Below are 16,214 nucleotides of genomic sequence, written 5' to 3'. Positions count from 1 at the left end.
ATAAGGCAGGTGCCCAAGTGGATGTTACGGCAAATGCATGAATGACAGCTTCTGCCAGTCAATGGGGCTAGGTTGAGATAAGATTGCACCTCTCGGGGAATTCTGCATCAGGATGGTGGTAGATCCCCAGCCTGTGACTTGGCCAATGTGGCCAGGCACGACAGGGAACAGCCAGTACTGTTTATGCAGACAATATTCCTCGCCAAAGCTTCGAGAGAACCGACCTCCAATCACACGATCCCTCTGGGCTTTCGCTACTTGTGCACCGAGCTTCCAGAAATCATTGGAAGACCCTTCGGAGCTGCGAAACGGCGTGTTACCCTGTAAAACATCTTTTAACCATCGCTTGCCCGAGGATGCGGGCACGGTAAACACCTTGTGTGACAGTGCAAACAGCAATGAACAAGCATTGCGTGGCGGAGCTTCGAAAGCTTCGAAGCTTCTGTGACTTGGCGCTGGACACCGCGGATAGTGACGGAGAATGGAGGAGGGCCAGGATGCCAGGTCCCTAGACCAGTTGCGTGCAAACACTGCCCATTCAGGTAGAAGGCTTTCACGTCGTTTTGGTGTGATTGGAGCGTGTCCTCGTCAAACGGGTCGGCTGACTGCGGAGGAGGCCGAGTTCGAAGGGGTTTTTTTGTCAAGGCGAGCTCCCTTATCTCGTTTGCCACTGGTCATGTTTTTTCAATGTGACATTGCAGGGTAGAGGTTGAACGGGCCACCGCCGATCAACTGGCGGGGGCGAAATCTTCTGAGCTTGAGGTGGGGTATTGGAGGCCCTGATGGCTATTCAATACTTCTCCAAGCAGAGAGTACAAGAGGACATGAGATGGACGATTGATATGAAAGACGAAATAAGACGATTTGTGTTGAGGAGATTGCGAGGCACGACGAAGAAATAAAGAGAATGAAAAGGGAAATTGGCCGCAGGCAGACTTTGTCACTTGATTCGCTTCTAAACAAACCAATGATCTGCATACCACCTCAATATCTTCCTAAGCTCTGGTAACGGTGAAGCAATATCCAGCCTCGTTCTGTCCTCAAATCATCCTGTTGTACTGATTCAAAAAGACACAAAAATGTCATGTTTTATATATACCATTCCCTACGCATCGCAAAATCTCAAGCCTCACCCTGAATGGCCAAACCAAGTACAAGCTCATCGGTGGCGTCCAGTGGCTGTTCTGCATAACCGCATTGGTTCCGCTGCTCGTCTACCTCTTCAATCGTCTCCAAGGCGAACTCTCCAGAGTTAGGAGTGTGATTATCTGCATCGAATCCCTGAAGCCACTGCATATTCAAATCCAGGCCATCTTCGACAGTGGAAAACAGATCGGTGCCTCCTTCCAAGTCGACAAGGGTCTCAAAACCAGCGTGTGTCGGATCCTCATCCATGGTACAGTTAAACCCTAGGTTCTGTTCGATTGTCATGTCCGCCGATTTGGTCAGTGCTTCGTCGGTGGTCTGATGGGGGTTCAAGCTCATATCCGACTCTGGTGGGGTGTACGCAGCAATGAGATTTCGCTCTTCCGGGGCTAGCGTCGAGTTCATGAGTAGCAAGCTCGCCGTGTGCATAGCCTCAGGAGGCGGCGTGAGCAACAGCGGTCCTGGGAGAAACTTCTTCTGGTCCATTCCAGTCGAGCTGGTCGAGAAGGGCGACTTCATCCCAGGTGTGGCCCCAGCAGCAGCATAGACCTGAGCATTGGTCTTACGCACTGCTGCATCGAGGAAGGAAAAGGCGAAATCCGCAGAAGCATACATCTCACGCAGTCTTTGTAAGGCCTGCATGCAAAATTGGAATCTCCGAATGCTCGCTTGCCGGGTATTGGAGTCGCTGGATTTGATATCCAGGAGGTGGATGATAATGGCAGGAAGCAGGCATGTTACCCCAGTGTTGGGGAGGTATCGTATCAAATCATGCGCAAAGAGTTCTTTGTACATCTCGGTAATATCGTTGGCGGCCTCGCGAACCTTCCTCCTCGACAATTCTCGGAGCTCCGGGGCAACCACAACATTTGGAGCCGAAGGGAGTATTTGTGGCCGATGCAATGCACTGATGGCGGTGAGGTAGATTCCAGTTAGCAGAGCTCGATGGAGGTTAATGACCTCGCCGTCATTAGTGCTTGTCCGCTCGCGCGAATCAGGAGCAAAGTAATGGAGCTCATGCGGAAGGTCTTTGTGCCACTGGTCGAGTGCGCGATCACACCGGATTACATCGCATGGGTCTGCTGCTGACTTCTTCGGAACCAGTCTCATTGTAGTCTCTTGAGTTGCCCCAATCTTGTGCCCCAGAGTAGAATATTGGACCGCGAGAACTTGGGTGATGCGGATACAGAGATCGGCAAGGCCGATACACATTTTGGCCAGTGTAACGCGCTTCGCAGTGTCTCTCACGGCAGGGCAGCCTCCGAGCATTCTACTGAGATCGGCCGGTAAGGGCTCGGTCTCAAAATCCGAAACCTCGAGCATTGGCACGTCAAAATCCCCGGTGCCTATGCGCATCGGACGCCGCATCCCGATGGCGATCAATCGATCCCGCATGTAGCAGGACCACCAGATGCGCTTCCAGAGGCGGCGTTGTTGCAAGGTCATGAGAGAAGCGTTCGAGGTATCACAATTAAGGCCGATGGTTCGAGCCACCGATATGGCCACACCCAGCCAGTGCCATACATCCTTTGGGTCATCAGGATTCTCGTACCAGTAGGTCATCAGCAAGACAGCCTGCACAACCGTGACTCGATCGACTTCGTAATCAAAATCGTACAGGAGCTTGACTCGCTGGAAGAAAGATTTCCTGGCAGCTTTCCGGGTCATGTAACCCTGGGCTATGAGATAGCGCATGTCAATGTATGCGGTTGCGGCGAACATGATGGCCTGGAAGAGCAAGAGGCTCACGGTGTTGGTGGGCTGGTTCCTTTCGATGGCGGTCAAAAAGTCCTGCAAGTCGACGATGGGGAGGAAGGGATGCACGTATTGGACGTAGCAGCGGAGCAGCTCGTTGCGGAAGCCTGTCTCGGGGATCAAAAACGCTCCCTTCTTCTGCAGATACTCCAAATCTTCGCTCATGATCCGGGGAGATATGGGTTGCAAATAGGGGGGTAGGACAATATTCACCCGGTTCGTTTGCTGGAGGAAATAGGACATTGCTGGGGAGAGGAGGGGCGGAGAAAGGTGGTTGGTGCCGACTGTCGACATTCGTCGGAAACGATCATCCTGGCTCAAGCGGCGACCCTGTGTCTGGTCTAGACAGATGCTCCATCAGCGTCGGAAACCAAGCTTAGAGGAAGGAGAAGACTTACAAAGCATATGGGGTTTGTGATGGACCATCTCATCGTCCAGGGCTAGCTGGGGATGGGTTGGCTCGGACTTGGGCAAAGTCGGGACAAAGTTGTTCAGCTCGTCGATGTCGTCAAAAATGGGAAATTGTGGAATTTCCTTCTCCTCCTCTATCGAATTGCAGGGAGATTGGTGAAAGAGCTCTCCGTCGGCATAGGATTTCCTCCGACGTTTTCCTTCAGTGACCACACACTCAACCTCGTCGAGTCGGCAGTTCGTGCACGGAATTCCACTCTCGACCACATCACAACGCACTTTTCTCCCACGACAACAGTGGCAGGCTTTGGAAGCCCTTCGCTTGACCGTCCTCCCTCCAGTTGCCAGTCCAGCGGTGGAAGACTTCCTCTTGGGTTGGGTATGGGTGGTGGTCGCCATGGTGAGTCTGTTGGCGGTCGAGGTGAGGTTTCACAAGTGAGCACAGAGGCGTGTGGAATGGGGGAAGGGATGAGGGTGTTTTCAAGAGCACTTGAGGGGTTTTTGCAAGTGAGAACAGAGAAGGGAAGAGAACAGATGGTAGAGAGAGAAAAAATAGCGAGGGGCACCCCAGGTACTTGGTACAAACGAGGGTCCCTGGAAACTGATATGGGGAAAACCTAAACGGAACCAAGATGACCCTAGGTCCACCAGCCTGGGCTCCAATAACGGGGCAAAACAAACTGAGTCAATTGAACTCTCAAAGCCATTTTTGCTCATCCCTACCCCGGACTACCCCGGCTGGGTGGAAGCTGGTTGGCGATCAGCGATTGGACCAGCAAGCGATCTCGAGCACCCCCGGTCGAAGGCCTGGAGGTCAGTGGTAGACTTGGCCACGTACCAAGCCCTCTTCGCGTTCGCACTTGTGTTCTGGAGGTGGCTTTGACGAGCCGCGGCTGGAGACTGCCACTGGTGACAAGAATTCCCGTGGAGTTCATGCCGCGGGCTAGGAGTTCCAGACTGTCGAGCACACCTTTTCACTAAGCCACACGTGGAGAGGAGAGGAGGAACTTCCCCACTGGCAAGGGCGTCCAGCTCAGACGAACTGGGTTGGAAGCTTCCAGGTAGCGTGAACAAAAGCAAAGCTAGGTAATGTTCCGTTAAATGAGAGAGGTCCGATCTTCATCCGTGCCGATTTATCCTGGCCGGAACCGTTTCAAACAGTTATACAGAGTTAGGGTGGACTTGTGCCGGTGGAATATGCATGCTGGGCTATTCGAGCTACTGTGAAGACGGCAATGGCCCATGGGGAGGGCCTTGGAAGGACTGCCAGAGCCAGTCAGGTCGTCTGATAGAAAATTTTTTCTGTGGTGGTTGGAGAGTTTGTGGAGACACAGGCTATGTTGTCCTCTGGGGGGCCGAGCACGAGGTCAAGGGAGAGAAGAAGAGAGAAGGCAAGGACGTGAAGGAGGGCGGCTCTCCGAGATACACTAGCGTGCAGCATCAGTCCCGAGAACAGTTCTCGAGACTGCGACGGAGTTAGCTCTCTCGAAGGTTTGACAGATGGGGCTGGGCTGACACGATTGTACCACTGAGCTGGCGGGGTGGGAAACGAATCCCATGGGGGATGGGGGTATTACGGAGATACCAAGAAGAATCAAGTCAGGTGAGTGGGATTTGGTTGACTGGGTGGCGAGCGCAGGAGATTATGCGAGTAAAAGATAGTCAGACAAGTTTTGTAGACGAGAGTTGAGCAATGAGGAGAGAGAAAGAGGCGGGGAGCGAGTGGCACCAGTGGCACCAGTGGCACCTTCCGCCAAGAAAGGGCAAGGTGCCTTCTTACCTGGGTGTGTATGAGTAGGTATGTACTTGTAGGTAGGAGCGGGCAGCTTTGAAGGAGTCAGGTGTGTCTGACTCGTGGATGCCCTTGATCCCTCACGTCCCTAAAAAGAAAGAATCCTGAGTCTGACTGCATTACGTCGGTCATCATTCTCCGACCTCCGCAGCCTGTTGCCTGTATTTTGACTCGCTCTATTCGAGTCAACTCCACTTCACTGCTTCACTGCCTTCACTTCACCTACGAGCACACTTCACTTGCACCTCATCTCCAATAACCGAGTGGGAACTCTCTTGCCATATTGAGGGTGGCAGTGGCGGCAGTGGCGGCAAGGATCATAGACCATGTACCAAGTACTTGTACTTCCATGTAGTCCCTGTGTCCCTCTGCGAGTAACAATTGCTGATCTCCAACTCTAAACAATAACGAACCCGTGTCTTTCCCTGACCTTACGAATTTTCCTCCTACTGGATGTTATCCCTGCCACTGTTGAGGAACTTCCCACCTTCTCCTACCTGCTTGTGGGACACTTTCAATAACAGATGGTTGAAAGAGCCGATATCTGTATTTAATGCCCAACCGCCTGACTGCCCTTACTACTTCCAAATCACACTTCTCGTCGATCCCCTGTGTAACGTTTAAGACCGGCATAACCATGCTCCAGCGACGATCCTACCGGTGCCCCGATAGTTGAAAACCCCCGCGAAGCCTTACCACAACGGATGTTGTCCACCTTTCCGCTCAACCAAACGTCGACATGTACTGGTGCTTGACCTCCAACCTGAAACCGGAGAGTAGCCCTCATACTGCCTGGCATGCATGCGTGAGGTGTGGAAGTCGATGATGTGAATGGTACAGCAAGGGACTACCTCGTAAAACAGATGACTAAAGCTAGGTGTTCGAGGTGCTTTCGGGTCCGAAAGTCTCGGATCCGGATCTCTGCGAACCAAAGCAGGTAAGACAAAACACTACTCGCCATCGCGTACCCTAAAAGTGAATGGGCCAGCGATATGGACCCTCCTCCAAGAAGTCGGCTTTTGGATTTGTCAAGCTGGGAAAAAGGTCACGTCTTAGGGACTCGTATCGCAGTGCGGTTGGATTCCAGGATCGAGACGTTAGGGACTGCGCTCCAACCCTGCTTCCTAAAAACAGGCTGGGTTGGAAAACCCCAAAGACGCACGTGGGCGTACACAGGGATTCTTTTCACGGATGGCATTTGGACAATGGACGTTGCCCTCAGCTATCCTGCTAACGCCAACGTGCACATTGGACAGTGCCTTCTTTACCCCAACGTGCTCCCCACCCCCTTTATCGGCCTTCAATTGCCGCCACCCCTCTGCTGTCTTCCGGTGGACCGAATGCGGGTAGTCCGGGGGTGGGCCGTCCGAGGGTGGCTCTCTCCGCTGTACCTAGTAAATAGACTAAGGGACCAGGCTTGAAGCAGCTGCCACAGACGCGAAGCCGCGGCCTGAATGTCTCGTACCCTGCAGTGTTTTACTACTCTCACCTTGCCGCGCGACATCTGTGAGTGTACCCGTGGATTTGGGCACGGTAGGGCTCTGTGGCTCTAATGATGAACCAAGAAAAGGGTAACTGCACAGGGTAGAGCAATTGATTGATATTTCCCTTGCACGAAAGAGTGACGAAGATTGCGAGATGTCCGCCATCGACCCCAGTGTGGGGGTTGTTGGCTTGTTCATAGACAGCCTCGCCACCTCCAGTTTCAGCCTTACGCTGACGTACTGCCATCGTCTGCGAAACGGTGATTCTCCGAACAGTGCCGAACTGTGATAATTCACGAACAGCCCAATGCTTTGACATGCGAATTCTATCCCATGGAGGCCGAGCCAGTAAAAGCCTCCGAGGAACCCTCTGAGCCGTCCAAGACAGATCTCAGTGCGGAGGAGAGTAAGAAGGCGGCAGTCCTAATTCAGGTCGGGACTCTCTCGCCATCTCCCCTCTCGAACTGCCAATGGTTGACCCGCGCCCCAGAAAACCTACAGAGGTCACCGTGCGCGTCGCCAACTTAATGGGTTTGGCTTGGATGCCTCTACGCGGTGGTATGAGGTTAGTCACGACCCGTTTGTCGTGCTGCAGCCCTGACCGAGACAAACTTGACAGGCGGTGCGAGACGCCCAATTCAAAGCACACACGTCCCCGCAACCGCCGTCCTCTTCTCTCCATGACACAGACACGGCCCAGGGCACCACATCTCCTGCGAGGTTAAAATGGAGTCGAGCCGCAGAGGTTGCCCGCAGGGCTGGCGCCGACGATCGTTCCCCCTCCGTCTCTGACTTCTCCTCCGATGTAGATACTCAAAGCACCGTGGGCTCACTCGCCGATATGACCCAAGAAGAGAGGGAAGCGGCCAGAAGGAAACGAGCCGAGGCCAATGCCATGAGGAAGAAGACTGCCAAGATGATGGATTTGCAATATTTCCTTGAGATGGTCGACCAAAAACATCGTTATGGGAGTAATCTGCGAAAGTGAGTGCCTCTTATACTCGGACTGTTGGATGACTTTACCACAAGCTCACACTGCGTTCTCAGATATCATGCATATTGGAAGACACAGGACACCGATCAAACCTTCTTTTACTGGCTCGACCAAGGCGATGGCAAGAACGTGGACCTCCCAGAGTGTAGGCGGGCACGGCTTGACAAGGAGCAAGTGCGATATCTGTCACGCGAAGAACGTCTGAATTATCTCGTCAAGGTCAATGAAAAAGGGTTGCTTGTCTGGGCCAAGAATGGTGAACTTGTTTGGACCAAGGATGAACTTTTCAAAGACAGCGTCAATGGGATCGTCCCCATAGATGACTCGGCGCCGAAATGGAGGTATAACGTGCCACCGCCAGGTACGAGTGACTCCGAGAGCAGCTCTTCGGATGAATCAGAGGATGAAGACGAAAATACGGCGGGTGATGAAGGGGAAAGATACGTCAACGAGGAAGTATGTGTCTCCTTCAATCATTTTGACTCCTAACCGTTGCTGATCAGAGACCAGTTCCATCGAGCCAGAGGGTTGTCCAAGGTCAAGCATGTCAGTGCGGCAGTGTTGTTCAACCACATGGTCAGAACAAGCCTGAAGAAAGGACATAAGTGGATATTCGTCTGCGATACTTCGTTTCGACTGTACATTGGGTACAAGCAGTCAGGGGCGTTCCAGCATTCATCATTCTTACACGGTGCACGTATCCTGGCGGCAGGATTGATCAAAGTCAAACATGGGCAATTGAGACGGCTGTCGCCCTTGAGCGGGCATTATCGGCCACCGGCGGCGAATTTTCGAGCCTTTGTGCACAGCCTTCGAGATGAAGGTGTCGACATGTCGCATGTATCCATCTCCCGCAGCTATGCAGTCTTGGTCGGTCTGGAGAGTTACACCAAAACTCGCAAACGCATCAAGGCAGTCAACGAGAGCGTCGTGCATGAGAAGGATAGGTTGCTCAATCCAGAGAAAGTCAAGATGGAAGAAGAGGCGAAGCGGGACAAGTCTCAGAGCGCGGAGAAGGAGAGGCTGTACCTGGAGCGGCAACGCGAGGCTCAGGAACGGGAAGCGCGCGAACGTCGCAAGGCCAAGCGTAGCCTGACGGGAAGATTCTCCAGCGCTTTGGGGAAACTTGGACTTCGCAAAGACAGCAGCGATGATGGTCCAGCGGATAAGCAACTGTCAAAACGGATACCAGGAACAGGGCCGGAAGACGGCATACCTCCACCAGAAGGCCACCGCTGATGGACACATGCTGACTACGTGTCGTCTATCACAACGAGCACTTGCCTGAGGTTAGGTTTGAATGTGGGTGACCAAAGAAGGTGGTTATTCCCTTGCTCTCTCTCTAGTTGTCATAAATTCTCCGAATCCGACGTATTGCTTCGGTCGTCCCTCAGTCACTCACCAATCACAGCGTGCGCCTCACATCAAGCGCAGGCACCAACATTTTCCATTGGGCTCTTCTCCGCAATACCTGCCCACGGCTGGCTGCTAGAGGTTTAATTACCACATCTGGGCACCATGCACTATATAGGGTGAGATATAGCAAACGAACTATGACTTCCCTGGTGACGCGAGCACCGGCCGCTACCAACATCCCTGTCCCACAACGCATACCGCAGCAGGATCAAGATGTCTATATAATGGGCTCCTTGTTCTCTTGATCACCTTGCCTCGCCATTGATGGACTTGTCAGGTTTCCTTCATTCTTTATGGCTTTTCTACTCGCATGAGTCTCTTCTCCCACCATGGCTAAGATCATCATCATCGGCGCTGGCATCTCAGGCCTGAGTACATACCTGTTTCTGCGCAAACACCTGGTGCTCTACAATCCCAGTCCTGCTGCCCGAGCAGAAGAACGACAAGAATATGAGATCAAGATCTACGAAGCTCACGACATTCACCAGTCCCACTTCAATGTCTCTTTGGCGAATGCTGCCGCAAGCTACAACTCGGACGACGAGTCCACCACGAATGCACTCTCAGCAAACGGGGTAGATCCAATCTTCACTCCGCAAGCGATCGGGGCCGCAATCGGCATCGCGCGTAACGGGCTAGACGTTCTTGCTCGCCTGGACGAAACAGAGGGCCAGCAGGCGAACATTCAGGATCAGCCCTCCTGCAGCTTGATTGAGGAAATGGCCGTACAAGGGCATCCGATTGAGCAGTGGGAACTCAGCACGGCAAGAGGCTTCAGACTCGGTGTGGTCGAGCTTGCACGGCCAGGAAATACCGCCGCGCGATCGTCTCTCGATGACCACAAGCAGTCAAGAGCTGCGGGCACTGCAGGTCGAAATTCGTGTCCCTACCACGGAATCATGATCGCACGGCAATCGTGCTGGGAAATCCTCCGCGACCGCGTCTTGAGGGTAGCTTCCGACGTGATCATCCGCAAGAAAGTCGTCGACGTGATCATCGGCCATGAACAAGCACGCAACATCGTCAAGTTCGAGGACGGCTCCGAGGAAGAAGCCGACCTGGTCATTGGAGCTGACGGGCTCAGAAGTGTTGTGCGACGGGCAATGTTTCGCAAGGGCGAGGATGAGGGCAGGGGTGAGGGTGTCCACACGACGGCAACAGATGGAGCGTTGAATGCTCGTGAGCGGGAGCCGAACAGCCAGACCAGAGCAGGTTGGCTGCGAACGATTCTCTCTTACATCCGCGTCCCGTTCTTCACCTTTGGAGGCCATGCAAACCAAAAAGACACCGATACCGACTACATTTCACCGCACTATGAGGGTCTCGTCGGCGTTGGGGGCTTCGTGCCCTCATCTGTGCTGCAAGCCACCGGCCACAAGCCCGGCAGCATGACCGTCGTGTTTGGGCCGAATGGGTTCTTTGGGTACGGTTATTTGACCTCCTCATCCGCATCATTGTCGCCATCACCGACCTCGTTGTCAAACGAAGGGACAGATACAGAGACCCCTCCTCTAGCGATAGATCTCAACTTGCCAATCCCTGCCCCAGGACCACTGGCAGGGTGGTGGTCCACATGTTCCAGCCCAGACCCATTTCCTTACTCGACTCCTTCGTCCAGAATCCCAACATCGTCTGCAGGAAATGTTCCGGACACATATACGAGCACAAGCACGGGCACGAGCGCAGACACCGACAAGGATATCGAGCCAAGGACGACCCGCAAAGCCACCGACTTCAACAAGCAACTCGCGCTGACCGCGCTCCTCGACCGACACAGGACCTGGCACAACCCGGCCATCCAGGCGATTTTGTCGTTTGTGCAACACGACACGGAACAGCAGCTTCAACAACAACAACCAGGTCAAGATCAGGGTCACATTCAAGATCGGGATGCAAAGCACCAAATCCAAAACAACCACAACCACAATCACAATGGGTTCCTGACCGGAAAGGCTCTGGACGCAGCATATCCGACATGGACGACGCCCGAGCTGCCGTACTGGTCTCTGCGCGGCCGGGCCGTGCTGGTCGGCGACGCCGCGCACGCGCTGCAGCCGTCGAGCGGGCAAGGGGCGAGCCAGGCGCTCGAGGACGCCGAGGCGCTGGCGCTGTCATTGCGGGAGCATTATCTGGCCGCAACAATGACAGCGACAGCAGCTCCAAATCCAAATCCGAATTCTAATCCGAATCCATCCAGTCACACTGACACAAGGCCCAACCCTAAACCTGGCACTGATACCGATACTGATACTACCGGCCCATCTCTCACCACCGCCCTGCGCGCCTTCGAAACCAGCCGCATGCCGCGCGTGCACGCCGTCCACGCCCGCGCCCAGCGCACCTCGCGCATGAAAGCCGACATGGGCATACTGGCCGAGTGGGCCATGTACGCCGCCATCTATCTGGGGTTGTTGTTTCGCAGCAACGAATAAAAACAGACATGTCGTTGGGAAGGGGGGGGGGGGGGGGGGGCGGCGTGAAGTGGCGAGGAACAAGTAGGAAGAAGGGCGAGGGCGAGGATGGAGATAAAAAGGGTGGGGTCGGGTCGCCTTTAATACTACCTATGTACGTGCCTATCGTATGGAGGTAGATAGCTAAGGTATGTAGAATGTACATCCTACTTGCAAGTGTGGCGATGGCGACTTAGATCAATCAGACCCTGTCCACCTAGCGGGAGAAGAATCCTGCATTCCTCTCCTGGAAACCTAGCACAGACCGAGTCCGTACACTCCTCTGTCTTTGCACAATCGCGAGGCATGTCAATTCGAAAGGAACGAATCTCCTCCGATAACAACTAGGTGTTGACATAAGTCTTCATTCCGATGAGGGCGTGTTGTCTGCTCTTTCAAGAATTGCTGACTACATACTACAGGTCTACGACCACCACCAGCTCCAGAACATGCAATCTAATCGTCACCTCGTCATCTTGTCCTTAGCTTTCATGCCTATACGTATCCGTAATACTTCACAATCCGCAGGTATCACATTGCTCAGTCGTAACCGACAGGTTACACCGCATCTGCCTTACTCGCTCCCTCCCATTCAGTGGCAAATAGTCCAATCCTCTCATCCACATCATCCGACTCAAAATCCCATTCCCAATCGACCCATTCCTCATCGGTGGGTGTGTCTTCCAGCAAGTCGGTCTCCGAATAGCGTTCACTACAGGTGAAGTACCCTTCATCGGGTGAGCCCGAATCAGCTTCATCCTCTGCAAACCCTCCGTGGCACTGAGCCCGGGCAGAAAGTACTGAACTCAGAGTATCGTTAGAAGTCGACATATTTCTCCTAGAATTGAGACCGGCGTCATTGCCTGGTGGCTTGGGAAGAGGTAGACCCAACTGGCCACCCACATAGGGTCCTAGCGTATTCAATCCTGCCAACCAGTCTGCCATTCTGAGAACAGCCGATACGTCACTGTCGCGTCTGTTTCTCGCCTCAACAGCTGCAGTTGACAGTGGCCACGCAATGAGTTGGTGCTGGTACAGTCGTGCCGGAACCAGGTCCATGCATGGTGGAATGACAACCTTGATTGCAGCGCCAGGATAGGGCCCGTCCGAGGTGATCGTACCATCTCTACTATCTAAGGATCCTCGAGTGGTCTGCGGTTCGCTGGCACTGCAAGCTCCATGGACAGCTGCCTCTACCGCGTCCGAAATGGACGGGGACGGAGTGGTGTCAACTGGATCTCGAAATGATGGCAACCCTCTGCCTGCTCGCTCCCAACTTCTGGCAGCTTGATTTCCGCTTGGGTGAACAATGTTGTTGACGCTGCAACAAGCAATCAACGCGTGGTCAAGGTTGATCGGAGTTGGCAGTGTGGGAAAGATTAAATTGTCCTCAGATGGTGCGGCATCGGGTGGCACACCTATTTCTTGGCTATACGAGACCTTTGGCATGAAAAAATCATGACACCATGGAAAGTCAAGGCCCATGGGAGTAACGGGACCATTTCTCTCGACGTCCGCGATGAGTGAATATCCTTGGTTGGTCCGCGTCAATTCTTGGGAGTCAAGGTCATCGCCTGACGAAAGAACATCGCCATGAGTCGAAGAATCATGGCTGCCGTCCGAGACGTGACTTGCTTCTGCTTTGTGCCGGGAGGATGCAGCCGTGCAAACAGCATACCCCAAGCTTTCATTACGTTGCATATGTGTCCGCTCGTCCAGAGCAGCACCACACACGACGGGCCGGTAACTGGTAAAGTCAGGTTCTGGCTTTTGCTGGCCATGGGCGAACTCGAAGGACGAGACGTTCCAGGTCAACCAAGGATTGTCAGAGGGTGTAGTGTATTCGAATTGTGAGCTGTGGTATAGCAATGGACTTGGAATCCTGACATCATTGAGGTAGTCTGAGTGGTATTCTGGCGGACATCGATTCCTTGAAGGCTCCAAATGGCAACTGGGGAGCTGGATGCTTGTGCGTGCCTTTGTGGTCATGAGAATGGGAGGTAGTGGAGGCGAGGGATTTTCATTGAGGTCTGCTTCAGAGAGGCTTCGCGTTCCCTTTCTCTTGAAGATGACTTTTCCGCCTCCTGTCTCGGAAGATATCGTAGGTGAAGGTCTTGCTAATGCGCCAACGGCAGAGTAGTCGAGTAATGGGCATGGTTCTTCTGCGGCTATGCTTCGATCGGTGATGCTGTCGTCGGAAAACCAGTATGGGGTTTCTAGAAATAAGAATCAGCACAGCGTCAGGATCGCGAATATATCAATCATACCATCATGGTTAATTTCAAGGCCGACACGAACATCAGGATCGAGGTGGTATCCTCGGTCCTCACAAGCATAGTAGCAGTTGTCAAGATCCAAGGAGTCCTGTTCACGCAGCTTTCTTCTTTTTGGACCCCGTCGACGGGATGTCTTCAACTGTGGCGGATTCGGCTTAGGAAAGCGTGCCCGGTGTCTGATTCGACGATCTCGACGTGCAGTTCTTCGGTATGTTGACCTCGTCGAAGAGGAAAGTTGAGTAGCCATAGGTACGGTGTGCGCAATAATAAGAAGAATATTCTATGTAATAGGTCTTAGGAAGGCGTATGAGCTGGGAAAAGGTAATTGAGGAAATGAGGAATGGTAAGTCAGTCAAATGCGAAGTGAGAATAATAACAAAAGGGTAGAGGGACTGTTCAGCCCTTGTCATTCATGGCAAGTGCAAAAACATGAAATTTGTGTACATTTGGAGGCAGTCGCAAAGGGCATTAGTGGAAGGGTACAAGTGGAAAGACGTCGTTGAACCCAGAGAAACATTTCAATATCAAACCACACTGCCTGACTGCAACGGAGGCTCATGGGCCTTCCTTTTCACCTTCTCCACCAGCGTCTCATCCTCGTGCTGAGTATTGAGGCCCGTTTCTCTTGCGTGTGCCTTTTGTATCCTGCGCAATACCCAAAAGTTATAGCACCCGAAAAGAATCCCTGCCACCCCAACGCAGGATCCTGTCACGATAGCAGTGATTTTCGCCGTCACACTCCATACACCATGCTGGGCAGTATAGACGTTGACGAGAGTTGTGATCAAGCCGGCGACGGAGTTCAGCGTGACTGGTCTATCATCAACCCGTCAGTATGTCCCTGTGAACGCGAGTGAAGATCTCACAGAAAGATGCGGTTTATCAGCCAGACATAGTTCTTGCGCCAACGAAGCCACAGCCAGAGGCATCCCAGAGTCCCAACGACACAGAACGCGCCAGATAGCCACAGCAGACCAATATGCGCAATCGAGTGCACAATTGCGTGAGCAACCTCGTTAGCGTCATCATCGTTGTCGGCATCTTGGAACGCCTTGGAATTCTTGAAAGTTGTAAAGGTACCGGGGACGACGAGAAAGCCCGCGAGCAAAATCCAGGTGAACAGGCTGGCCAGGATATTGTATAGCCGAGGAATTTGATCTAGGTGTAACAGCATCTCCATGTATCGTGTCTGGATAGAAGGTACACGGGTCAGGGTTGGTTTGGAAGACAGCGTTTCGGCGCGGGCCAATACACTGGGCTTGCTTGAGTTTTTGCGCCCAAGGGAAGTCGATCCTCTCATTTTGAGTGGGTTAGTTTCTGTTCGCGCCATTGATGCTGTATCGTGATGTCCTTCCTCCTCCTCAGACTGAATAGTCGAGAGTGATGGTCGAGCAGGATGCTCCCCATCTTTCCTTCTGGACTCGAACATGGTTGATTGGGTACGAGGTAGAGAGTATTGCAGGTAGTCAAGGGCGAAAGGACTTTCTTGAGTAAAGAGCTATGATCCTGGGCTAAGTAGACAGGCAACTTCACAAACCAAATGGTAGGGAAAAGGAATCAAAATCAAAAGCAACAGGGAGAAACAGCATTTAGGAACAAGATTCTCCATTGCGACGGATACTTGTCTAATAAGACGTCCTTGTATCAAGTTACTCGGCGATGCGATATCAAGGAAAACAGGTCGACCGGTAGTAGCAGAGGTGCGCGAGGTACCATGGTAAAACTGCAGGGTGACGCATTGTCGCAGAATGTATACCAGTGAGAGACTCGATTGACAGCGAACCACGCATCGCTTGTTGAGCAGATCGACAGCCTTGAAGCGAGCGGTTCGCTAGCATGACAAGTCGTGATGGTTGGTTGGGCGTTACTGAAGCTGGAGTGGGAAACAAAAACTTGAAACTTGGATAGATGGCCACGCAGCAGGGCGCGTCCAAGAGGCTAAAATTGGATATCGCAGGCGAGGAGACGAATAGTAAAAGTTGTTGTGTCTGACAAAAGCTCTTTGTAGCGTTTGAGCTTGTTTAGGCGCTGATTATGCGGTCAGGCAGAAACTGTCTAATCGCGCCTCAGCCGTTTCGCCACGGAAAGCCACCTGCACGAGCCCAGTGTTATTCACCACGCCATGCGATGGACGCATTGAATATGATCTCCTGTTATCTCGAAATCTGCTCGGCATCGAACCAGCCTCTCATCTTCATCCCACGATCCTCAACAAAGCAACCTGAATGGTTCGGGCATGAAAAAAGAGGATCACCTTATGACCCTCCCATCCTCCGTACCTGAACCTGCGCTTCGTGTGCCTGGCACCACCTGGACCGCACTGCGGGATCCTCAGACGGCTATTCCCAGATCGAGCTTGTCCACCCATCCATCACGCATCTTCTCGCAAACAAGGTCCTCGATCCCCTGCACGCATCACATCTCACAACAGACTAATCTCATGCTCGGTACAATATTGATGCCATAACCGTGCAGCTCCTGACTCAAGGT

At 53.0% G+C, this 16,214-nt stretch overlaps 4 protein-coding genes across 4 annotated transcripts; 2 read left to right on the top strand and 2 right to left on the bottom strand.

Moving 5' to 3' along the window:
* Positions 1 to 1,122: 1,122 nt before the first annotated feature.
* On the bottom strand, positions 1,123 to 3,711 carry AYO21_04538 (hypothetical protein; the record flags this gene model as incomplete). The annotated part of the gene is made up of 2 exons (XM_022654510.1): positions 1,123 to 3,242; positions 3,300 to 3,711. The coding sequence occupies 2 exons, from the start codon at positions 3,709 to 3,711 to the stop codon at positions 1,123 to 1,125; spliced, it is 2,532 nt and encodes an 843-aa protein (XP_022513110.1).
* Positions 3,712 to 6,921: 3,210 nt separating this feature from the next.
* AYO21_04537 (hypothetical protein) lies at positions 6,922 to 8,821 on the top strand (the record flags this gene model as incomplete). Its single annotated transcript, XM_022654509.1, has 5 exons — positions 6,922 to 7,020; positions 7,079 to 7,153; positions 7,208 to 7,572; positions 7,636 to 8,038; positions 8,093 to 8,821. The coding sequence occupies 5 exons, from the start codon at positions 6,922 to 6,924 to the stop codon at positions 8,819 to 8,821; spliced, it is 1,671 nt and encodes a 556-aa protein (XP_022513109.1).
* Positions 8,822 to 9,327: 506 nt separating this feature from the next.
* Positions 9,328 to 11,430, top strand: AYO21_04536 (hypothetical protein; the record flags this gene model as incomplete). The annotated part of the gene is made up of 1 exon (XM_022654508.1): positions 9,328 to 11,430. The coding sequence occupies one exon, from the start codon at positions 9,328 to 9,330 to the stop codon at positions 11,428 to 11,430; it is 2,103 nt and encodes a 700-aa protein (XP_022513108.1).
* Positions 11,431 to 12,006: 576 nt separating this feature from the next.
* Positions 12,007 to 15,024, bottom strand: AYO21_04535 (hypothetical protein; the record flags this gene model as incomplete). The annotated part of the gene is made up of 4 exons (XM_022654507.1): positions 12,007 to 13,664; positions 13,716 to 13,773; positions 14,300 to 14,540; positions 14,591 to 15,024. 4 exons carry the CDS (start codon positions 15,022 to 15,024, stop codon positions 12,007 to 12,009), a joined length of 2,391 nt encoding a protein of 796 aa, XP_022513107.1.
* Between the last annotated feature and the right edge of the window lie 1,190 nt (positions 15,025 to 16,214).

The sequence above is a fragment of the Fonsecaea monophora genome, assembly GCF_001642475.1.
Source record: "Fonsecaea monophora strain CBS 269.37 chromosome Unknown Scaff26, whole genome shotgun sequence".
NCBI lineage: Eukaryota > Fungi > Ascomycota > Eurotiomycetes > Chaetothyriales > Herpotrichiellaceae > Fonsecaea > Fonsecaea monophora.
Note: the sequence above shows the minus strand (reverse complement) of the source record. Positions and strands in the feature narration are given on the sequence as shown.